Below are 26253 nucleotides of genomic sequence, written 5' to 3'. Positions count from 1 at the left end.
GTATAATTACAGTTAGTCTGTGTATAGAGACAGTAGGTCAGTAAGATAGTAACTCACTGTAGTTTCTCCAGTGTGCAGTGAGGATCCTCCAGTAGATCAGAGAGCAGCTTCACTCCAGACTCTCCTGGGTGATTATAGCTCAAATCCAGTTCTCTCAAGTGGGAGGGGTTCGATTTCAGAGCCGATGCCAAGGAAGAACAGCCTTCATCTGTAACCATACAACCAGACAATCTGCAGAAAGAAAGGAAAAAGTTACATACAGCAAAAACTAGCTGTGGTACAAAACTAACACAGCAAGCACCAAAGTCTTTAAGGTATACATCAATATTTTGACATCAAACATGGAATATTAAAAATAAAATAACAAATTCACACAGCCAATAGTGTGAACTTATTTTATTAGCAATAAATAGCAATATAATCTATTGCCTATTGCCTATCAACCTATTGCCTTAAATATACCTAAACTCATTACACAATTAACCATTCACTAATTTTGTGTATAATGAGGCCACTAACCCATTTCTATGTGATTGTCAACAGAGTTTAAATGTAAATCTAAAGTTTAAAAGAAGAACAGCAGCACAGCATGGGTCAAGTAAAAAACAATTATAAAGATGACCTACTAATTGGTTTGCTGCTCACAGTGCAAATTCAAAACAATATAAAATTCTGAGTTGAATCTTATCTGAGGTAAACTTAAAAAAAAATACATTTTATGAGAGAGTAATATTTCATTTCAGTCCAATCCAGATCTTCAGAATCTCCCTAATTGGCTGTGACTGGAGTAGCATTTCACTCTGCATCCCCCTATATCATATTCATGTATTTGCTACCAGTAATCCACATACATAACACAAGAAGATGTATTTTTGATAACTTGCATAAAGACAAGTTACTAATAATATTCGGTGAAATAAACATTGCTGCACAACATTCACTTTTTAAATCACTCTAATTTATTTGTATTGTTTCTACAGTATTTTTACTGTAATTGTCTACATAATGTTCCTGTAGATTTTAAAGGCATTCTGGGAAATATTTCACATATTACCGTATTAATACTTTAAATCTAAACACAGTCCCATTGTTCCCTAGCTTGCCTGTGGGGTCATAACTAATAGTATGTTATGGTTAACTATCAAATGTTCACATTAGGGTTGGGGGAGCCTATGATTTACAATTCAGTGAGTGATGGTTTAGGCTTACTCTGCAGTAGCCAAAGCTAGTAGGCCTTGAGCTGATTGGGACAGGCAAACCTGTGAAGCACCTGTTTGGTGCTTTGGAGGCTGTAAGATGCTGCAAATTGTATGCAAAGTAGGCAGTTTATCCCTGTTGACAGGCTTCTTGAAGTTGGGGCAATCATTCTTTCCTCAGATTCAGAGTAATCCTGTTTGATATAATAACTGGTCCTTTTGAGTGCAGATATAGTTAGCTCTTTAGTGGACACTGCTAGACTAGTTCACACTAGCAGCTCTAATCTTAATAGATGGTACAGCTTCATTCAACAGATATATATATATATATATATACATATATATATATATATATATATATATATATATATATATATATATATATATAATTACACAGCTCCACACAAGATACTGAGCATGTATTATACTCTATACATGACAAACATTGCTCATTAATGGTGGACATGTCAGCACAATCCTCTATTGCAGTACTCCTGCAGTGCATGTTCAATGCAGATCACAGATCTAAGAGTGGGTGTGGCTACGTATTTTGAAAACATGTCACTCCAAATCAGTTGACAAATAGAAAGTGCAGGTGAGCACCCTCTTCTAAGACCCACCTCCTGTTAAAAAGTGTCAAAGTCAGAAGCAATACAAAGATTTCAGACATGAAAGAGTGATTCCAGAAGCAAAAAATATATAAGCAAAACCAGCAAATAGGAAACTAAAACAAATCTGGCAAAAAGACTTGTAAATTTATATGAAAAAGAGAGAAAATGAGTAGTAATCTTTTTAAAAAACTAAGTTTGACTCAACTCTCATTATTTGTGCTTGGAATGTATTTCAGACATTTTGATACTCAATACTTTGCTTGTGGATTTTATTATTTTATTTGAAACTTTTGGCACAAAATTAACTCAATATGCCTCCACATTAACAAGAATCCATAAGCTGTATGAACAAGATCAAGAGCGAGAGGGCTACAATTATAGATCAGTAGGAACACAGAGCCAGTGTTGCTCTCACCAGATAATGAACATTGGAAATTCCAATCAGCCTATTTTCACATTCACCCTTTGTGAAATTCATGTTCAGGTTCATTTGAATCCTGTGGTCACATGATGACAATAATGTTACTGTAATTTAATGTAACTTAAAGTAATAAATACATACATTTTAAGTTTATTTTAACTATATGAAAAATGCACTGTTGTAAATGTAAAATTTGGCAAATGTCATTACTGTTGATTAACTAAAAATGCAATAAATGGTAATTAATTGCTTTATTTTTTTAATTAATTTATTGTCACCTGAGTATTTCCAGTGTACAGTGTGAAATCTTCAGTCCTGCTGAGAGCAGCTCCACTCCTGAATCCTTGAGGTCATTGCTACTGAGGTCCAGCTCCTTCAGAGAGTAGTTTGCTAAATGTAGAATAGAGCTAAGAGTTTCACAAGCTCTGCCATTAAGATTACAGGATGCCAGTCTGCAGAGAAATAATAAGAATAGTACAATTTAAACAGGGATGTGAACTTCAATGTCAAAGAATTAAAAGTCCCTCTTTACTGGTCTGATGAATATAAGTTTATATTAGAGTTTTGTGCAAAATAATATTTTCCTAAATAAAACATTTAAAAATACATCTATTGATTGATTATTCAACATGGATGTGTTAAAGTCCTTTCACACTTTCCAATAATTGATCTCCCACTGAAGTCCAGACACATGACATCTTACATCATTGAGAACAGGTAACCACAGACTAAATACACAATAATCGTTATTATGTCTGAAAGAATTCGGAAACTTGTTAAAGCACTGTAGCTCTGACAGAACATTCATCCTCTACTTGTTTTTCAAATCCAGAATCACTTTGTTTTGCCAAGTATGTTCCACATGTATGTATGTCAAGTAAAAAAATAAACCGATTAGATAAACAGACTATTAACAAATATTCCAAAGAAAATAGACATTTAAATAAGGAACAAAGACAATAAAAATAGAATGAGTGAAATAAGGAATGAGAGTGAAAATACAATGAGATAAATATATCTCTTACAATGTGTATGCTGATGTCTGGATGAGTTATCATGGGCAATAACACAATCAGGACACAAAGATAACTTTTTGATTTGGCACAAATTGACACCTGAAACTAAAATTTGGAAGCATAGCAGGTGTTCCAACAACTTGTACTATACATTGAGTGCTTCTACCATGCATTAGCATATCATTAGTATAAAATAGTAACTTACTGTTACTTATTGTAAGTGTTTTATTGTGTTGTTAAGGTTAATTCAGCCTTACTTTAAGACCATTGTACTGAAACAGCTTAATATTGCTATTTGCCCCCTAATAAAGTAATTTAGGCTGTTTAAAATATCCTTTTGGTACTTTTAATGCTGGTAACATTTTCTAATAGTAAGAATTCTTTGATAAAGCAATATTTAAGTATTTGCTATTAAGTATTATTATATATATTAAGTATATTAAGTATTTGTATATGTAAGTATTTGCTAATAATGTTGTAATTCTTTGGGTATTAAACTGCAGGAACACACAACAATATTTCCATTTCACAATGAACATTTATCTCAAAGTTTTACAGGAAAGCAGCTGCTATAGTAACTACAACCCCAGTTCTCAAAAAGTTGGATCGCTGTGTAAAATGTAAACAAATGTAAATGAGAACAGAATGCAATGATTTGCAAATCATGTATTTTATTCACAATAGAACACAGAACACATATCTGATGTTGAAAGTGAGACATTCTACCATTTCATGAAAAACATTAACTCATTAAGAATTTGATAGCAACAACGCATCTCAAAAAATTGGGACAGGGCCATGTCCACCATTGTGTAGCATCCCCTCTTCTTTTAACAACAGTCTGTAAACATCTGGGAAGTGAGGAGACCATCTGCTAGAGTTTTGGGAGAGGAATGTTGTCCCACTCTTGTCTGATGTTGGCTTTTAGCTGCTCAACAGTTCCTGGGTCTTCTTTGCCAGATTTTTCATTTCATGATGCACTAAATGTTTTCTACTGGTGAAAGGTCTGGACTGCAGACAGGCCAGTTCAGCACTTCTTTTTCAATACTATGCTGTTGTGAAGGATGCAATATGTGGTTTAGCATTGTCTTACTGAAATATGCAAAGCCTTCCCTGAAAGAGACGTTGTCTGGATGGGAGCATATATTGTTCTAAAACCTCTATATACTGTTCAGCATTGATAGTGCCATTCCAGATGTGTAAGCTGCCCATGCCATAGGCACTAATGCAACCCCATACCATCAGAGATGCAGGCTTTTGAACTGTGCACTGATAACAAGCTGTGTGGTCCCTCTCCTCTTGAGTCCACAGGACACGGCGTCTGTGGTTTCCAAAAAGAATTTCAAATTTTGATTCATCTGACCACAGAACAGTTTTCCATTTTGCTTCTGCACTGGTGCCTGAGGGCCCAAAGAACGTGAGCACCCAATATTGACCGTCAGCCTTGTCCCTTGCGTACAGGGATTGCTCCAGATTCTCTGAATCTTTTGAAGATATTATGTATAGCAGAGGGTGGGATGTCCAAAGTATTCACAATTTTACATTGAGGAACATCTGAAATAGTTTTTCTCAGACTGGTGAACCTCTGCCCAACTTTGCTTCTGAGAGACTCTGCCTCTCTAAATTGCTCTTTTTATGCCGAATTATGTGAGTTATGAATTATGTAGTTGCAAATTGTCCCTCCAACTGTTTTTTTATTAGTAGCACTTACTTTTTCAGCTTTTTTTACCCAACTTTTTTGAGATGTATTGCTGCCAAGTTCTAAATGAGTTAATATTTTTCATGAAATGGTAAAATGTCTCAGTTTCAACATTTTCAACACACTGATATGAGGTTTATGTTCTATTGTGAATAAAATATGGCTCTATGAGATTTGCAAATCTTTGCATTCTGTTTTTATTCACATTTATTTACATTTTACACAGCGTCCCAACTTTTTTGGAATTGGTGTTGTAGTATGACATATACAGAGTAAGGGTGCCACAGAGAACAAACTTAATCTGTAAACACAATATGCTGTTTTAAGCAGACAGATGAGTTAGAGAAAAGCCAAAATGACCAATGGTGGCCAATACTGGGGGACGTGCATCATTCTAGTGGTATTAGTGACAAAATAAACAAAAATGTCATGACTTAAAAAAAAAATGTCTTGGATATTAATCCACACATATATATCTCCTAATCAAACATTCATTTGGGTGAGTAATGAATTTGCATTCATTCATTTGCAGTTTCCTTGACTCACCAATTTTTCCTTTTGAGGTGGCCAGTAGTCTCTATGCATGCACACATTTTCCAGATGGCCTAGTATTGCAGGTGTGATCATCAAGGACTGAGTATTAAAGAGGATCAAGCCAGACTTACAAAGATTAAATTTTAATGTTCCCACAACTCTTCATCAAATCTCTTTCAGATTTGCTTTCCATCCTATAATATTTGAAAGGAATTGAGTAGAAGAAATGGTTGATGTTGAGCGAGAGGAAACCTGGAAAGATAACTTCCCAGTAAGAATAGCATTAGTATGTGTGTGTGTGTGTGTGTGTGTGCGTGTGTTTGTGAAAGCACAATTATAAATTATTAATGCTAAAAATGTAATGCGATCAACACATTTGCCTATTTTGACCTTTTGAACCAACCATATAGACTAAAGCCCAGCTGCTCTGTGACTGTATCCCTCTTGCTCAAATAAATATTAGCAAGTTCCAAGTGGCAAGTTGACAAATTCCATTGATGGATCTCTGGAAGCTATTGCCAGCTACTGCTATAAGTCTAAAGCATCATTTACACCATTTTTCATCAAATGCAATTTCAACATATACTCCACTGATGTGGCAATATAACTAATTCAACAAACTACAATGGACAGTGCTCAAAGGATGGATAAATCAACAAACAGCAAAAAGCAACAACAAAGTGGCAAACTAACACTGAAAGAGTCTGACTTAAGTATAAGTATACGAACATGGCCCAGAGTAGTAGCCCCTAGCACTCCATACTCCCAGAAGACCTCCCACAAGATATCTCAGGGAACACGTTGTAAGCCTTCTACAAGTCCACAAAACACATGTAGACTGGATTCGCAAATTCCCATGCCCCCTCAACAATCTGTGAGAGTGTGAAAAGCTGGTCCATTTTTACATGGCCAGGATGGAATTCGCATTGTTCCTCCTCAGCCCGAGGTTCAACTATTGGTCAGAGTCTTTTTTCCAGCACCTTGGCATAAACTTTCCCAGGGAGGCTGAGCAGTGTGATCCAGTCCCTAAAGGCCTCTTTCTTCAGTTTGACGGCCTCCCTCACCACCAGGGTGTTCTTGGGTTACCAGCCTGACAGAAACCAACAAGCTTTTGGCCACAGCTATGTCTGGCAGCTTCCACAATGGAGGTGTTGAACAGGGTCCATTCAGACTCCATGTCCCCTACCTGCTGCGAAATATGAGAAAAGCTCTCCTGGAAAAGGAAGTTAAAATCATTCTGAACAGGGGCCTCTGACAGTCATTCCCAGCACATGCTCACTATTCCCTTGGGCCTACCGGGTCTGACCATCAGTCTACCCTGCCATCTGATCCAACTCACCAGATGGTGATCGGTTGACAGCTCAGCAGCTCTCTTCCCCCTAAGTGTCCAGAAGATACCAAGTCAGACGAAATGACAACAAAGTTGATCATTGACCTTTGACCCAAGGAGCACTGGTACCATGGACACTTATGAACATCCTTGTGTTTGAACTTGGTGTTTGTTATGGACAATCTATTCCTAGCACAGAAGTCCAATAACCGTTCACCATTTGAGGCCATTCTTCCCAATCACACCTCTCCAGGTCTCCCAGTCATCACCAACATGGGCACTGAAGTCTCCCAGCAAGACTATGGAGTCTGTAGGCAGGGCCCTTTCCAGAACTCCGCCCACTTGCTCCAAGAAGGCTGAATGCCTTTTGTTCGGTGCATAAGCACACACAACAGTCAGAGTTTTCCTCTCTGCAATTTTAATTTGCCTTGAGGTGACCCTCTCACCCACCGGGACAAACTCCAACTGCATGGCAGCCAGCCGGGGACTTGTGAGTATCCCCACACCTGCCCAGCACCTATCACCCTGTGCAACTCCTGAGTAGGGGAGGGACCAACCCCTATCAAGGAGTTTGGTACCAGAGCCAACACTGTGGGTGGAAGTGAGCCCATCTATATCTAGTTGGTACCTCTTATCCTCCTGCACAAGCTCCGATCCCTTCCCCCCGAGTGAGGTTACATTCCACATACCAAGACCTAGGGTCAATTTAGACAAATGTGATTAATTACCTGAGTATTTCCAGTGTACAGGGTGAAATCTTCAGTCCTGCTGAGAGCAGCTCCACTCCTGAATCCTGGAGGTCATTGTTACTGAGGTCCAGCTCTGTCAAAGAGACGTTTGCTGATTGCAGAATAGAACTGAGAATGTCACAAGCTTTGCTATTAAGATTACAGGAAGCCAGTCTGCAGAGGAATAATAAAGACAGTATAATTAAAACAGGGGTGTGAATTCAAATGTCTAAGAATTAAAAGTCCCCCTTTATTGGTCTGATCAATCTATTAATCTGATTAATTTGCATCTTGTTTTTTACTTCTAGAATCACTTTGTTTTGCCAAGTATGTTCTACATACAAGGAATATGTATGGCAAGTAAAAAAGTAAACAGGATCAGAGAAGTACACAGACTATTAACAAATATTCCAAAGAAAATAAGACATTTAACTAAGGTACAAAGACAATAAAATAAAATAAGTAAAATAAGGAATGAGAGAGAAAATACAAAAGGCACAATGTGAAAGGAGTCCAACAGGAGGGATCTGTGAATATTTATTCACAGATCTCTCCTGTATAGTATAATAACTATTATATACAGTGTAGTACAGACTAATATGGATATCTGTAAAGAATTTACTTTTGTAAAGTTGTACAAATAAACGTTATGGTACAGATGAGTTACTGTAATACAGGCAGGGAGGATTGTTAGGTTCAGGTTAAGTTTAAAGTGCAAAGTGTCCACTACAGTTATTGACCACCACAGCTCTGGGGGAAAAAGCTTTCAGCATGACTAGCTGTATATGGCCCTGAATCTCAAAACTGTATATGGCCCTTAATCTTCTACCAGAGAGAAGTAGCTGGAAGAGGTGAGGTACAGGATGACAGAGGTCAGCTGTAATCTTGCCAGTGTGCTTCATCACTGTGCTGTTGTAGATGTCATAAACAGTTGGCAAACTACATCCAATGATTCTCTCCACTGTCATGATTATGAGCTGGAGTTTGGCTTATTCTTCAGAAGTGGAAAAAACAAACCAGATGGTTTACACTCAGTGATCACTGTGTAGAACTGGATTACTGGATCTTCAACTGCCTCAGGAAGAACATTCTCTGCTGTACTGTCTATTCATGCAGACTGTGTTCCCCTCCAATTTCAGGTGCCTGAATATGATGCTCAATTTCTATTCTGTTGGCAGACTTATCACCATTGGTGTAAGGTCAACCATAGTGGTGCCATTCACCAACTTCAGGTTGTTGACAGGTAGTACACAGTAATTGAAGTAGAGATTGAAAAGAAGGGGTGACAGTGTAGCAGGTGTAACATCATCATCATCATCATCATCATCATTGTTAACCGCTTAGTCCAGATAGGCTCGCTGTAGCAGTTGGGAGAGCAGAGAATCCCAGACGACCAAATAATTTACCTTAATTATTTCATATTATATATATATATATATATATATATATATATATATATATATATATATATATATATATATGTCTGCCAACAGAATATACATATATACATATATATTTATACATACATATATATATAAATTTTTTGTTATTAGGTTCACTTGAAATTCTTTCCTCAAGTTCTACCTTTCAAGTTTGTAACTGTTCTTCATGGCTTATGAGAATACGTATGTATTTTGTCCTTTCTCAGCACCCATAGTTTTTTTCCCTTTGTCGTGTTGAATTTTTTTTCTCAGCCTGCAGTGAACCTGACCTGAACCTGAATTGTGTTTGTGAAGTACTCTGTCCAAATAACTCATTCTAGTGTTTTAAGATAGAGTTTTTGTAAGTATATTTGTGTATTTTACCACTATGAATATAGCGACATGAACTACAGAGGTGCAAGTAATGTTTTTGAGCATTAAAATGTTTTTTGAGCAGAGCGATAAAATGGTTAATAAGCTTGGTGTTTTAGCTCCCCCCAGTGGTAACTGATGGGCGTTTTGCTTCCTTGCCTTTGTGCCTAATGTTCATATTGTTTCTTTTGCTAGGCATTTTCTGAGAAGCTATTGACACCAATATATCTTTCTGCTTTGCTCTAAATGATTTATACACAGGTGAGTACTCCCATAGCCATGTTTGAAACGTTAGTTAATGTGCTTATTTTCAGTGGATGTACTGTGTACTGTGTGGTTAAAATGGCGGACGCCATGTGAGGTTTTTTTTGTTTTTTTTTTCTTTCCCTTTTTCTGTTGAATAAATAACGCTACATACATCTATTCATCAGCTGGTTAATGTTAGATTAATAAGAAACGCGAACAGAAAACCTCTGCAATGTCACATTAAGAAAAACTTTGAAGTGGAGTTTGCACTTACATAGTTTACTACATATATGCTCAGTTATATGTATCTACATCAGAATGTATTCTATTGTAATATGATGTTTTTTTAATATTATAGATTGTTACTGATTGGAAATTAATGGGAGACGTAATAATTTGTACTTATGTCTTATAGTCAATTTAATGACTATTGGTATATGTAGATATACAGATATGCATACTATTATATCTATGTACACTGTATCATTGCTGTATTTCCTCTATGATGTAGTTGATGTATGATGCCATGGTCTCTGTGTGTTCATAGAGGCAGTATGTCAACACTTTAAAATCAGTCCAATTTGTGTATTCAAGCAGCATTGTAGCTTTTCATTGTCTCCACTTTTGCACCTCTTGGTTTGAAATTTTTGCCTACTTGCTCTCGTAACACCTTAAAACTGTATATAACTGTATATAAACAAAGTTTGTACAATGAAATAATAATTAAAAATTAAACACGTAAAACTGTCTATGACACTTGTGATTTTCTTTGTCTCTATAAATATTAATATATACATCCATGTGCAGATATGTCTGGAGTTGAAACTCATAGTGCTTGGCAGCTGAAAGCTATGAAGGTGCTCCAACATATAATAAAGTTATTTAATTTTTTTAATGTTGTAATCATGAACATGCACCAGATATATGTAATATAGAACTGTGCTTATTGGGGAAACTGTTACTTAAAAAGGATCATTTCTTAACGTCCTGCTACAATAATTCTAATTTCTGATAGCCTCTTGGGTATTTGCTATATTTTGTTAGCACCGTTTTAATGATACTTTACATTTCTCATTTTTCCACACTGGATTAATAGCATACAGCTCTAGCCTACACACAGACAGTTTCAAGCAGACATTATTGTAACGCATTCTTTATTTTATATGTTACATCTTATCAATGAAACCTTCTGTATATATATTTAAACTAGATTAGACTGTGAAGGGAGTGGAATTACAATAGCTCTGATACCCACACACAAATTTTCTAAGCTGCTTATCCTTCCAGGTGCAGGATACACCAGAAAGGTCCATCACAGGGCAGAGAGACAGATATATACATTTACACACGCAATTTAGCATATCCCATTCGCCTGACTGCATATCTTTGGACTGTGGGAGAAAACCGGAGTACCCAGAGGAAACCCACGCAGAGACACGGAGAACATGCAAACTCCACATAGGAAGGAGGCTGGTCGCCTGGCTGGGAATCATACCCAAGCCCTTCCTGCTGTAAGGCAACAATGCTACCCCTCTGTGCCACTGTGCCATCCAACAGCTCTTATAGTGAAATGTAAATCAGGTTTAGAGAACAGTACATGTCCTTTAAGGCAATTTTATATATTTCTAGCATGATTAGAGTAAAAAAGAACACTGAAATAAACAAGTAACTTGATAAATAAACAAATAGAAAAAAATTATCATGTTAGTCTAGTTCTCCATATTGGTGAGTACTAACTCTATCACATTATAACAACAGTCCACTTAAATAAGTAAGGATAACTAAGGAGTAACCAGTAAGGTTCATGTTATTGACCTTTTAATGCATTTCTGTAGATTATCATATATTAATACTGAAATATATAAAGAATACCTTGTAGCAAAGCTAGAAATGTGCAAATCTGAAAAAATGGCATCATGGTAAATACCTAACTTGTTATCACAATCTAAAATATTGTCATACTGTACACTGCATGTTTAAAAGTAAACCGTCTTTATGTTCTTTACCATTTTTTAAGTAGTATTACCATTACTCTATTGGTGGTTGTACAAGTACAATAAGAATAAATTGACAGAAAGTTCACCTGAGTTTCTCTAGTTTGCAGTGTGAACTCTTCAGTCCAGCAGAGAGCAGCTCCACTCCTGAATCCTGCAGGTCATTGCTACTGAGGTTCAGATCTTTGAGGGGGCAGTTTGCTGATTGTAGAGCAGAACAGATAGTTTCTAAGGAATCCGTGTTGAGATTACAACCAGCAAGTCTGCAAAAGAACAACACAATATAGTATTATTAAAACAAGGAATGCCACACTTAAGTAAATTCTTCTTTATTAGCTTTACGAGTTTTGTGTTAAAATAATACTTTCTTAAATAAAAGCATAAGGAAAATGCCATTGATTTAGTGGCAAACATGTATGTGGCAATGTCTGCTTAGTTTGCTGGTTCCTGCCGGTTTGACAATTATGCCACTTTATAATATCTGTGCTTCTTAGCCACACTGCACAAGCACTACGTCCCTCCTCCCTACACAATCCAATTTACCCTATGTGCAATCATTACAATTATATTGTATTTACTAAACATTTATCATGGTTGACATTACATTTTTAAAAAGTGTTCTAAAAAAGGGTTGAAACCCTGCCATTAAGCAATGCAACCTTTACCAAAATCTGAAAGCTACTCTAACAAAAAGCATCAAATATACTAGTACCTGAACTGTAACCGAATAAAATAAAGTACAGAATAAACACATAATTTCTTTATCCTTGACATTTTTTTAGATCACGTAATTGTGAATATGTACCAGAAGTGCATATCATTATATAATAATGGGGTTGACAAATGCGCCTTGTATCAAATGAGATGCTTCTTGGGGTATCTATTAATATCTTTTTGAAAATACAGTGCAGAAACATTGTTCAAAATGTTCTTGAATCTGTCGAGTCTGCCCTTTCAGTTCTGTCTTATTGAGAGATTGTACGTGACTCACATCCAGTATTATGAGCCAATGAAGACAAGTTGAGACACATGCTATCTGCCTCTTACTGTGTCTCACTGGTGATTTGTGTGCCTGTCGTCTGTGTCTCATCTGTAATTGGTGGATTCATGTGTCTGTCTATGGACACTCAGGAAATCACTAAGAACCTACCTATCATGTTGGAAAACTTTCATTTTATGTTTTTGTGTGAATTGGTGTGTAAAAAGGTTGCAGCCGCTGATGTTGCTGCAGCAGTTTTGGAAGGTAATGAAAGGAGAACATTTATTTACTATTTTATACATACATTCCACTACTGTTGTGGACCAAAGGCTTTGGTAAACCCATTTAAAGCACCAAAACAATTTATGCAGTGATCAGACTCTTTCTTTATCTTTATAGTTGAATTATCTCTTTATGCAGTGATCTACATAAAAAGTGCCTCACTATAGAGAGAGTTAGATGGTTCTGAACATTTTGATGTATAACATGGGTAAAAGGTCATATGCAAGTTTAAGAATATATGCAAAGATTATGAAAATGCCCTCAGACCCCAGAAGGCTAATGTAGAAACCTGTGCAGTTGCTCCAGCAGGTTTTCCATAAAGTAAACCCCAGGTTTGGTATCCAAAGTTCAACATGGGTGATAAAAGCTCCAGCCTCCAGAGGTAATGGACTTTTTTTTTATAAAATGGTTAGGGTTAGAAAAGGGGGTTTACTCTACTTCTCTCTTGACAGAAGACACTAAATAACCTTTATGACTCTCAAAGGACACAGCTGTGTGTTTTCCCAGACCTTCTCTCTCTGCCTTATCTATCTAATATTCTTTTCACTGAGCCTTTTCCATTTTCCAACACTAAGGAAGCCTTGTATACCACATCTTAACTCTTCCTTATCATTAGAGACTGTGATATGGTTTTATCACTCTGCTGCCTTGTTAGTTTGTCTTATGTTTCTAACCACCCAAAGACATTGTCAGACGGTAACAATGTCTAGCCATTCCATACAGCCTTTATTAAGGGATGTCTACCTTCTTCTTTTTGTTCTTCAAGTGTTATGATTTTTAAATATGTTATATACATGGTCCATATGATATCCTTTCTGTATTTAATCATAATTTTAGAAATATCGGAATGTTAGTCTTATAGAGCCTTGAATTATGTTGCCTAGTTAGAAAACTGACTAGTACTTTGTCACTATTGTATGAAACCAGAGCCTTGGAGTAGCCGAGTGGTGTGGAGTGAGTGAAACTGGCATCCCTTCTGAACCAGCCAGCCATTCTGCTGTCACCAGCCAAGGAAACGTGTCTTGCCATGGTGAAAAGTTCCATACCGAGTTTGCCCTGATCTGTGCTTGTATAAGCTCAATAAGAAGCTGCCTGCTGAGCCCAAGCAACCAAACCCACAACCTGCATAATTAGAACAACGCAAACCTATTCCCCACAGGCACAGTAAGGCCTGAAACTTGCTCATATGCTCAGGTCTGATTCCCAGGCTGCCTCTGCTAGCCTTCCTCTGAGGCGAGAGTATTTTAATGTCAGCAAATTTACGTTACATTTTTACCAGAGACCTCAATAAGATTTGTCTCTAAATAACTTGTGTAATCTGTGATTCATCTCCTGTATTAGATCCATAAATGCCAATCTGTTGATAAGACTGATGATTCCTTGCTCCATGTATCTTGTTCATTTATCCCAATTAATAAATAAGCTAGCTATTTGTAAACAGTATGGAGTGATCTGTCTGGCTGAATGATCTCTGACCATGGGTAAGCCTCCTCCCTTTCTTAGATATGAGATGAACAAGTGTATTTGGTAAAGGAGTAAAATAGGTTAAATTATAATTATTGCTATTTAATATGCTCTCATATATCTGAAGTAGACATTGTTTATCCTCAACTACAATGGTGTTGATTTCTGATCGTATATTAATGTTATTTGCAGGGTTATGTGAGTACTAAGCTAACAGAGCTATTTATTCTTCAATTTCCCACACTGGGTTTAAAACTACACAAGCCTAGCCTTTAGCATTTGGTTTTTCTGTTTTGTTTATTGAGATGCATATACATTCTAAAGTAATGCGAAAACTATTTTTTGTACATTAATATTGTTATGATCATTTACCATCTTTCAGTCTTTTGGTCTCTCTAGCACATCCACCAAAGAGGGAGTGGCAGAACAAACAAAGAGTGTTGAGGATTAAGATTGATGCCTGCAGCTAACTAGTCAGCAATGAAAAATACTGCAAGAACCCTATTGTCTTTAAGTAATCTGCAACATCTGATAGCTCTATAATCTCAGGTGTTCAGAACAAAATATGTTTACTTTACAATCTGCTTGGCTAAGCATTGCTGTCAGTTAGAAACTTTTTTCTGCACTCAATGCACATGTCTCCACTCATGCTGGAACATAGGTTTCACTTTGACCATCATCAAAGTGAAACCAAGATCATTTGTTGATTTTATGAAAAATATTTCTCATAAATGTTAAAAAAGCTTGTATTTTTTTTAACAAATACCACATTACCTGTTAATAAACAGTTAAGAGTCTGAGAGGGTACTCAAACATCCCTAATAAACCCGACATTTAAAACAGAAGTTGAATCAGGTGTGTTTGAACAGGTAAATCACTAAACTCTGCAGGACACTGACCCTCCAGGACTGAGAGTTGTGCACCCCTGGGCTACAGTCTGCAAGTGACTCCAACAAGGTTAAGCTGCAAAGGAGGGTTTATGGTAAAGTGGAAAAGGAATGTACTGCTGAAAGACTCCAAAATCTAAACACTATATAACTAAAAATATATATTTTAACCCTTTACCAGATTTGTTGTCATATTAAATCATCAATATTTAAATATTAACAGTTATATTAGTCTGAAGATAATAGACTTACAGAGCTTTTCTGCAGAGAGTCACAGCTGGGATCAGTCTCCTATAACCCTCCTCTGATGTTGTGTATTTTCTAAGGTACAACTCATCCATCACCTCTTCAGTGTTCAGGATCATATAGGCTAGTGCTGAACACTGTGGAGGAGAAAGATCTTCTGAGTGTTTCTCTGATTTTAGATACTCCTCAATTTCTCTGAAGAGAGTCTGGTCATTCATTTCAGACAGACAGAAGAACAGATTAATGGATCTCTCAGTTGAGATGTGATCTTGTTCATCTGTATTTTTTTTTATTACTTCCTTGATGTACTCTTTAATTGTCTCTGGTTGTCTCTGTGTGTGTATCAGTAGACCCTGTAGGAGTCTCTGATTGGACTCCAGCGAAATTCCCAGCAGGAAACGGAGGAAAAGGTCCAGGTGTCCATTCTGACTCTCTAAGGCTTTATGCAGTGATCCTTCCAGCAGCTCATCCAATGAAAAATTCTCAGACCGCCCTCTGTACCTTGGTTTAAAACACTGCAGTGGCTCCATGATTTTGCTCTCGCAGCAGTGAAATACAAAGACAGCAGCCAGGAACTCCTGAAAGCTCAGATGAACAAAGCTGTAGACCTTCTTCTGGAAAAGCACACATTCCTCCCTAAAGATCTCAGTGAAAATCCCAGAATGCACTGAGGCTTCAGTCACCTCAATGCCGCACTCTCTCAGGTCCTCTTCATGGAACATCACATTGCCCTTCATCAGCTGTTTGAAAGCCAGTTCAGCCAATTTCAGAATCATGATTCTGTTGGACTCCAGAAGTTTCTTTTGGTCTCTCTTCTCTTTCTCCTCATACTTCTCATTCTTCATGTTTGTCTGAGTGATCAGGAAGTGTGAGTACATTTCAGTCAGAGTTTTAGGGATTTCTGTATGAGGCTGTTTCATGATTCTCTGAAGAACAGTGGCTGAGATCCAGCAGAAGACTGGAATGTGGCACATGATGTGGAGGCTCCTCACTGTCTTAATGTGGGAGATGATTCTCTGGGCTTGGTCTTCATCACTGATCCTCTTCCTGAAGTACTCCTCCTTCTGTGGGTCACTGAATCCCTGAATCTCTGTCACACGGTTGATGTATTTAGGAGGGATCTGATTGGCTGCTGCTGGTCGGGAGGTGATCCAGATCAGAGCAGAGGGAAGCAGCTCTCCTTTGATGAGGTTTGTCATCAACACACCCACTGATGATGTCATGGTGATGTCAGATACTTTCTCACACTGTTCAAAGTTCAGTGGAATTCTGCTTTCATCCAGACCATCAAATATAAACACAGCTTTGATCTGATCATAAATCTCTGGGTTCAGATCTTTGAGCTCAGGATGGAAACCACACAGAAGTCCATGAAGACTGTATTGATCATCTTTAATCAGATTCAGCTCCCGGAACGGAAGCACAATCATGAAATCTACATCCTGATTGGCTTTTCCTTCAGCCCAGTCCAGAACGAACTTCTGCACTGAGACAGTTTTTCCAATGCCAGCGATTCCTTTAGTCAGAACAGTTTTGATCTTTTGCTGTTTTGGTTCTTCATCCTCTTTTCTTCCATTTTGCCTGATACGTTTAGCTCTCACAGCTCTAATATTCTGCTTTTCTGTTTCTTCTTCAAAGATATCTAAGCAGTTGATTGGAATGTCTTGTAAGTGTTTCCTGGATGTTTTGTCCATCTGTAGAACCTCATGTTCTTCATTCACTCCTTCACTCTCCCCCTCTATGATGTACAGCTGTGTGTAAATCCTGTTCAGGAGGGTTTTATTCTCTTCAGTTTTGATTCCCTCAAATAAGCTCTCATACTTGTTCTTCATGCTGGTTTTGTGTGCCTCTAAGACTCTGTTCAGCACATCATTTACTACATGATAAGAATCCAGATGCAGGTTTTCAGTTTCTTCAACCAGAGTGTTTATCTGTAGTGCTGTTTCTGTGGAGTTCTGCCTGATGGGATCAAGCACAGTAACACAAACATGTTCACTAGGAATAAGAATTGATGAAACCACTTTTCACATATGTTTTTTTCCATATACATAATATAGTGGTGTACATTAAGGGCAAAAAAACATCACAATAACACATTTTCTCTTTCATGAATGAACATTACCAGCATGTTTGGTATCAGCAAGGCGCTATTGCCCTTTTCTTTCAGAATATCATGCTGGTGGGATTATCACTCTGTTCAGATTATTTGTTGCAAATTGCAGTTGTCAGAATAGAAGAAGTGGAAGGTGACTTACTTGATAAGGGTTTTAGAATTCAATATCTAGTATTTTATCTCTGAAAGTGGCTCAGCCAATCAGATTAAAAAATCAGTTTAGATTAAAAAAGGCTGATCACTATCATGGTAAATATATGAATTTGACTTAGCGTACCATGGTTACAGAGTTGTATGAACCTATCCCAGTGTTTCCAAAATGCTGAAGGTCAATTGAGCATGAATGCATTCAGTTAATTTTGGGTAGCCTGGATTATTTACTCGCCAAAATATCACATCATATTCTGTATTCAGATGCAGATTTTCCAAGCAAATATAAATACACAAGATAAGTCCTAGAGAACACACTGCATTTAATATAGTGTGTATGACCGAGTGTTATATCAAACATTCAGAAAAGGTTTAATTAAGGATGGGCAATGTGTCCAAAAATGTTATCAAGATAAAAATTTTTACCAAGATGAATGTCAAATTACAATTTGTTTCAAATATAAAGGCTTATTTTTGCTTCTGAGTGAAAGCTGAAGAAACCAAACAGTAAATTGTGTTTTTTAACTATTCTTTATGGTCAGAACATGACAAACATTTGCCAAAAAAGAGGAACATTTTGCAACTTTGTCCTGGGATAGTGGGAGAAAGTTTCCCACATTACCTGTTTTTACCAGCCGGCCAATGCAGCACTCTTACATGCACAGCACAGCTGTGGTGACAAATGCTAGGTTATCTGGTTACAGGTGCTAAAATCAACAAAGTTAGCTTAGTACAAAGCGTAAACATGACTAGAAGTACTGTAATATATCTGACAGTCGCTGTGTGAAAGATGGACATTGGTGGCATTCACTGCATTGTGATTCTCTCCCACCTAAAATTAGGATATTGTTTGTCGGGTGCATCACCCTGCAGTTAATGCCACCAAGATCTGTCTTTTTGTCTTCTTTCATCACTGTAGTTCACTACAATAACATCAATTCAGCCATGCTGTGTGAGTGACAGAGTGCTGCTTCACGTTAGCCAGCTGCTAAAAACAGCTAGCCTGGGAAGCTAGCGTTCTCCCACTCTGCAATGCCACACACACACACACACACACACACACACACATCTAAACATACACACACATACATCTTTAGTTTACTTTCATTTAAACTTACTTTCGACTATATGTGACTTTTCTTGCAATGGAAAATGCCACCAGGGCTGTCGGTAGAATGCAGAAACGTGAGAAGAGTATATTATTTTGAACATTTATCAAATAATTTCTATATTTCTACCAAGGAAAGTTATATCACTATAATTGTTATTTGTTTATCGCTCAGCCCTAGTTTTAATAAATAAAACCCATTAAAACCACTGACTATATCTGATCTGGGCATTGATAAGGATGTGACTGAGAAGGCAGAGATAGATCAGCCAGCTCAGATGCAGCATTTTTTTGCTAAGCAGGCTAACTACTCTTGCTGATGTGAGATAGGCCCGGTAAACACAAACTCACACACACACACACACGCACTGGGCAGAAAGAAAGAAACTCCCTGGACAGGTCACCAGTCCATCGCAAGGCAGACAGACAGACATACACACCCACACACACACTCACCCCTTGGGGCAATTTTAGCATACACATATTTCTTTAGCCAACAAAATTAATTATCTGACTGAGTTCAGTTTAGGAAGGTTTACATATTTTACATGTTTTCCAGTTTTACATGGTGTCGGGGGGTAAAGTATTTATTAGGCTACTGAAGTTTCTTAATGATTTTAGCCTCATCCAAATCTGCAGTGACAGTGACTTTTGGCACAGTTTTTACATTATTTAGGAGAGGGATGTAAAAGAGTTAGTTCACAACTTTCATTACACACACATGAGCTGGGTTAGTGTGCAGGGGTTGAGGCACCACGAAACTTGAAAAGATAAGTAAAACCATGTTACAAAATGAACCAATTGTGCAACCCCCCATGCGGCGCCAGGAACGAATAGCTTCCATATGTAAAGCAGACCGCACCACAGTTGGCCGGAAGTGAAACCCCAGACCCCTGATTTCAGGAGGATCATTGGTTCTCTAGACCACTCCTGGCTGCGAAAACAGCTTTCACACTTGACCAAATGTATCAATCTCACAGAGCAAGCAGACCTGGGTCCGGAAAAAAAGCTCTAATGTGAAAATGCCCTAAATCTTGAAGATTTTGGGGAAAGATTCTGATGAAGCCCCTGACTACTTGAGTTGATGTCCACCATTTATAAAACAAAACAATGATCATTTAAGACTTAATTCTTGAGTTTGATTTTGTCAACTTTTTTTATCATCATTTATCATGAATTAGGAACTCATCTTTTACTCTATTGATGTGATTGACAGCTTTATATTAGTTAGTAGCTGGAAGCATGCTGTGCTCTATCTCTCAAAGTTTTTAAATTATCACTTTATTACTCATCAGTGTAACACTGAAAGGTAGTAACTTACTCTGGGTCAGAGGACAAAGGTTCACTGCTGAAACCAGGAGGCTGTTTCTTGGACACATAGTTGGGTTCTCCTCCTCCACTGCTGAATACAGGAGAGTTCCCCATGGACCAGTCACTCTTCACAGACACACAGCTGGGTTCTCCTCCTCCACTGCTGAATACAGGAGGGTTCCCCATGGACCGGTCACTCTTCATAGACACACAGCTGCGTTCTCCTCCTGCACTGCTGAATACAGGAGGGTTTCCCATGGACCAGTCACTCTTCACAGACACACAGCTGGGTTCTCCTTCTGCACTGCTGAATACAGGAGGGTTCCCCATGGACCAATCACTCTTCACAGACAGACAGCTGGGTTCTCCTCCTGCTCTGCTGAATACAGGAGGGTTCCCCATGGACCAGTCACTCCTAATAGACACAGAGCTGGGTTCTCCTCCTCCACTGCTGAATACAGGAGGGTCCCCCATGGAGCGGTCACTCTTCATAGACGCACTGCTGGTTTCTCTTTTATTGCTCAATGCGGAGAGTTCTGGATCTTGTAAGCAGGATGTTGAAGTCAGCCTGAAATCAAAATAGATGTTTTTACCTTGTTAATTCATGCTTTTGTATGATGCTTGTTAGTTGTGTACTTGTGTTAGTTTCAATTTCAAAGAAGTGGTATATATTGTAACAACCCCCAGTCATAACTGCCCTTCTCTGTGTCTGTTTGTGGCCATTTTGTGTGTTTTTCCATTGTTGTGTGCAGGTGCATGATTGACCACTCGGGGGCGCCTGGCAGTATAAGAGGTCACTGAGCCACCATCTTGGGAGACATTCAGGGCTCTTTCCCCTTTGATACGACCTGGAAGAACACCTGTCCATACCAGCCTGCACTCTTTACTTCTGTCTGCTTTGCTTTGCTGCTATTGTTAAAAATGTGACTGTTTGATTGAACTTTGAGAGCTTGGGGAAAGTAGGGGATGGGTGCCATGTTGTTTTGATTACCTTTTCTCCTGTTTAAGGTAGGGAGTTAGGGTAGCCTATATGTTTCTTTTGTTTTCAGGTCAGTTAAGTTTGAAATCATTAGTTGTTTTGTTTATTATTTTGGCAACTGCTCGTCCCTGAAGCCATCACCTGAACTTTATTGAGTTTTTGAAGAAAATAAACCTGTCATTTTCTGGTATAAATGGTGTCCGGTGTCTGGTCTGGCAGCTGGTCTGGGGAGAGAGCCCACTCCTATTCTTTGTTATGGCCTGACCCTAGAGCGGGTCGTAACAATATATACACATTTTATATACGTACCCACACACACATATACATGGCATTATACATTATATGGACAAAGGTACTGGTACAGCTACTCATTACCTACAGGAGCTTTTATTACATCCCATTCTAAAACCACAGGCATTATTATGGAGTTGGTCTGCTCTTTGCAAGTATAACAGTTTCCACTTTTCTGGGAAGGCCTTCTACAAGATTTTGGAGTGTGTCTAAGGTAATTTTTGCTCATTCATCCAGAAGAGCATTTGTGAGATCAGACACTGATGTTTGATGAGATGGCCTCATTCAAAAGCTACATTCTAGGGGTTGAGGATGAGGGCTCTGTGCAGGCCAGTCAAGTTTTTCCACACCAAACCCACCCAACCATGCCTTTGTGGACCTTGCTTTGTACACTGGGGCATGCAAAAACTGTCATGCAGAACAGAAAACATCCTTCCACAAACTATTCCCACAAAGTTGAAAGCATTCAGTTGTCCTCAAAGTCCTGGTCTACTGAAGCATTAAGTTTTCCCTTCACTGGAACTAAGGGTTCTAGGCCAACCCCTGAAAAACAACCCCATATCATCATCCCTCCTCCACCAAACTTTACACTTGGCACAGTACAGTCAGTTACCTGCCTGGTAATGTTCTCCTGGCATTCGCCAAACCCACACCCGTCCTTTAGACTGCCAAATAGAAAAGCGTGATTTGTCACTCCACATAATATATTTCCACTGCTCCAGAGTCCAGTGGCGGTGCTTTACAAAACTCCATCCAATGCTTGGCATTGTGCTTGATAATGTAAGGATTGCATGCATGGAAACTCATGCCATAAAGCTCCTGGTACACAGTTTTTGTGCTGATGTTGATGCCAGAGGAGGTTTGTAGCTCTGCAATTATTGAGTCAGCAGAGCTTGGCCACTTTTATGCACTATGTGCCTCAGCACTTGGTGACCCTGCGCTGTAACTTTACTTGGTCTGACATTCTGTGACTGAGTTGCAGTGGCTCTAGAAGGGATGAAATTTCACAAACTGACCTGTTGCAACAGCGGCATCCTATTAAAGTACCACACTCAAATTCAGTGAGCTCTTTAGAACAATCCATTCTTTTCACATTTATTTGTAAAGGCAGACTGTAGGGCTAGGTGCTTGATTTTACACACCTGTGGCAATGAGACTGAGCGAAACTCCTGAATGCAATGATTAAGAAGTGTGTTCCCATAATTTTGTCCATATAGTGTACATTGGAATAAAACAGATATTACATTAAGCTGCAGTTAGATTTCATTCCATGCCTCTTTCTCGATGCCAAATCAAGTTATAATTGCCAGCATAATCTGCTTTATCAGTCCACCAATTAAGCACCCACTCAGCAAGTCTTAATACACATTTTTGCATGTATCTATTGAACATTTTTTAACTTAAGTGACCAGCTTACTGAAGACACCAGCTCTTCCCTTTCTATTTTTACATTTTATCCCTCTATCTTCAGAAGTAGTGTCAGCCTAAAAGACGATGCAGAAAACATTGTGCATATGGGCAAATGCCCCCCAAAAGCCATTTTGCATGGCCACACCCCATAAGCTCCTCACAGCAACATGGCACATGGTGGATGCCATATAGTACCCCCAAGGGCTGGCCATCCTGGGCGACCCACACAGCCCAAATAAAGTCTCTGGAGTGCGGGGAGTCCCAGCCTGTCCTTTATCCCTTCTCACATCAACTCAGCTGATGGTGACTGACTTGAGTCAGATGGTATTCACCTCCCAGGTGGCAAGTGTTGCAAGGGTGGACGCCTGGATTGAGGGCACTATGCTGTCTCCTGATATACAGCACTAAACCCTAAGTCCGTGGTGGCAGCGGATCTTTATGGCTAGGTTACGTCTCCCCACTAACAAAGGTTCATGGGATTGACTAGCATGGTGCCCTCTCTTCCTGCAGCGCCAGCACACCAGACACTTTGGCGCTGCTTTTTTTCATCAGGGGCTGCTTGGCAGGTCGTCTCTTCCTCAAGCTCCTTTGCCGCGTCGCACAGTGTTGCTTGCCCTGGCATTTTCACGCCAAGGCTGAGTTCTGCTCTCTCAGCTACTAAAAGGCTGGCTGGTGCAGTGACCTGTACATGCCGTCTCAGCTCCTCCTGCTGTGGCAAACTCAGGGAGTGCCCTAGTGCCAACCTCTCCCACACAGCCTTCTCGAATGCCAGGTATGCCTTTCGAACCAGTGAGCTCAGCTCCATCAACAGCATGCATATGTGCTCTCCATTTAGTCTCCACGAGTAGCCACTTGACCACCAGTGCCACTGGCGCCTGCCCAAAGCATCGCTGGAGGGCCGTGGTCAGCATCATCATTTTGTTCTGGCAGCAGATCCACAAGCACCTGTAGTGCTTTCCCCTCCAGCACCAGACATAGCTGTAATGCAACCACTTGCAGCTGTACAGAGTATGGCTTCCAGGGGCCCTCACTGTTGTAGCACAGTGAGTGATGCGCTGTCTCTCTCTCTCTCACAAGGCTCCAGCTGGACTCTGCTGCCGAGCCTTGCCACACCGTTTCCTTCATCGTCTTCCTCAGTGAGCCATCTAGCTCTCGGCTGGCTGGAAACAACCAGGAGGGGGCAATCGTTGCACTTATTTATCCATTCCTTCAGGCCATGTCTTCTTCACCATCCACCTTCAAGATTGTTAATGTGCCACTCGATTTCTTCAAACTCAGTGGCCTCAACTGAAAAAAAAACAACTCAAAAAACACCACAGTATATTCAGGCCTTTTGAAATCACCTGATGTTGCTTTTAGTCTTTTGCTTTCATGAAGGCAACTAAACTGAAGCACTGGCATTTTGACTTAGGACTGAGATGGTTTAATAAATTCAAATGCATTTAAAGGTGTGGTTTATGCTCAACCTTACACTGGTGTAAGTGCTCCCCCTCACTTTACTGTGGTGTTTTTTTATAACATGTTTCTTTCATCTGACTTACTGACTTTGTCCAGACTCCTTCTTTAGAGCATTACTATTTAAATGTATTTGGAAAATAAGTTTTCACTGTGTTAAAATTCATAATTAAAGGTCATTGATTCATTTCATTTTTGGCCTACTTTAGTTTTACTGTGAAATACTTGTATATAATGACTGAATGTAATATTTACCAGATACAGTGAATGTCTGGTCATAAGTGACTGTAAGTAAAGCAAACATGAAGTCAAAAATAAATGTAACCCTGTTGATGCAGTTGAAAGTGTTAACATGCATAGGAAACTGAGAAGCACATTTACTGGAAACATAAACTATGATCAGTTTTTTTTTCATTAACCACTACAAATCTATAACTGAAGAACACATGATTTACACACAACTGTTAACAGGATTTTTAACTAAACCGTTAAGTTATATAAACTCAAGTCACACTTGATAAAGAATTAAGCTTATTTATCTCTAAGAAAGTTCCACATTCGTTGGACTAAAAAATGATTTGCAAATAAACAGTGAGTGTGTATTAAAATGTCCCAGAGTGTGTTCTCTATATTTTCCACTTAGAATATCAATAAACTGTCTAATTTGATCAGGGTGTCAAAACTTTTGAATACCACTGCATGTCACTTGCAAATATGAATGGACATAAACATTTACATGGACATATAAACATTTGTAGATGTTCAAAGTTTGATGTACAGATTATTTGTTGAATTATAAGTTAATGATGTCAAAGTTATTATACAGTGTTACTGTATTACATTGATGGGCCAGTTATTATTGTTACATCTTTGACTAAATTAATTTTGTTACATTTTATTACATTGGGAAAGAATTTCAATATTAGGTTCTCCAGTTCCATAATGTTCAAATCATGACCAACTATTTTCTTCAAAAGCAGTGTTAACCCTGGTCCTGGAGATCGACCTTCCTGTAGAGACAGCATGTTGCTCTGCAGTCTTTATGCTCCCTCTTCTGGTGAAACAGCGCTACTGCACATTAACAACACGCTTTACATTCAGACAATCTGCGAGTTCAGTAACATAAAAATGTAAAATATATTAAATCAAACTGGTCCAACTATCGGACTAAAACAGGAGTAGAGCTGAATATAACCAGCACTGCTCGCTGTTCCCACTGTATAGTTCTGTAGTGTTTCTCTACAGTCAAACCTGTTTATACTAAAACCTTTTAGTCCTTTAATCTCTCTGATGTTTGTGTCGACGTCTTTGACCCTCAGACATCTTGTAACCTGAGTGCATAACTTTAATCCATCTCTGAGTTCGGATTAAAACGGGTTTAAACCGGGAGGAAACACCAACACCCGGTCCTGCTTTAATCTCAGTCAATATTCCTCATTTCTGTTATTGATAATCTCACCGTGTTGAGTCCAGAGCGCTGATCTGGGGGGTCTTCTCTCGGACTATGAGGGCGACATGTCACAGTTTTCCTTACCTGTTTACCGGAGCTGCTTTCGGTTTAGTCCTTTGAGGAAGTGGTGCAGTGATCACTTAGGTCCACTCAACTTTCCCTCATAGATGTTTCCTAAAGCTTGTGGACAAACCGATAATGAATCACCTTTCAGCTTTTTTTTTTTTGGAAAGAATGTGGTTTTTAACAAAATAATTATTTTTATTCACTTAAGGTTTTTTATTTATGTATTTATTAATTCATTCATTCATTATTTCTGTTATTTATACTGTTCTACACAAGAGGCTGCATGAAGAAAATCTAAAAGTTTAGTTAATTTTGATGAAACCATAATCTTTCCAATATTTTGCTCATTTTACTGTATAAATCACTTTGCATTTCTGAGTACATTGTTCTTTGAGTACATTTGTAGGAATTAGATCTAGTATGCAAAAAGGAGGAAATCATTTTAATCAGGTCTATTTGATATAGTGAGGTAAAGAATTCCAGCCTCTCTGCTA

General features: G+C 38.5%; 1 protein-coding gene across 1 annotated transcript in view; it reads right to left on the bottom strand.

Moving 5' to 3' along the window:
- Positions 1–25800, bottom strand: part of LOC118802050 (NACHT, LRR and PYD domains-containing protein 12-like) — a 30002-nt gene extending 4202 nt beyond the window's left edge. The window contains exons 1-7 of the mRNA XM_036562502.1: positions 25703–25800; positions 20119–20676; positions 15433–17385; positions 11658–11831; positions 7536–7709; positions 2507–2680; positions 58–231 (exon numbers count right to left, since the gene is read on the bottom strand). Of these exons, the coding sequence (XP_036418395.1) occupies positions 58–231; positions 2507–2680; positions 7536–7709; positions 11658–11831; positions 15433–17385; positions 20119–20600 (3131 nt within the window). The 5' untranslated portion in view covers positions 20601–20676; positions 25703–25800. The remainder of the gene's footprint in view (positions 1–57; positions 232–2506; positions 2681–7535; positions 7710–11657; positions 11832–15432; positions 17386–20118; positions 20677–25702) is intronic.
- Positions 25801–26253: the final 453 nt, after the last annotated feature.

This window comes from Colossoma macropomum, unplaced genomic scaffold (assembly GCF_904425465.1).
Source record: "Colossoma macropomum unplaced genomic scaffold, Colossoma_macropomum, whole genome shotgun sequence".
Taxonomy (NCBI): Eukaryota; Metazoa; Chordata; class Actinopteri; order Characiformes; family Serrasalmidae; genus Colossoma; species Colossoma macropomum.
This window is presented reverse-complemented; position numbering and strand designations above follow the sequence as displayed.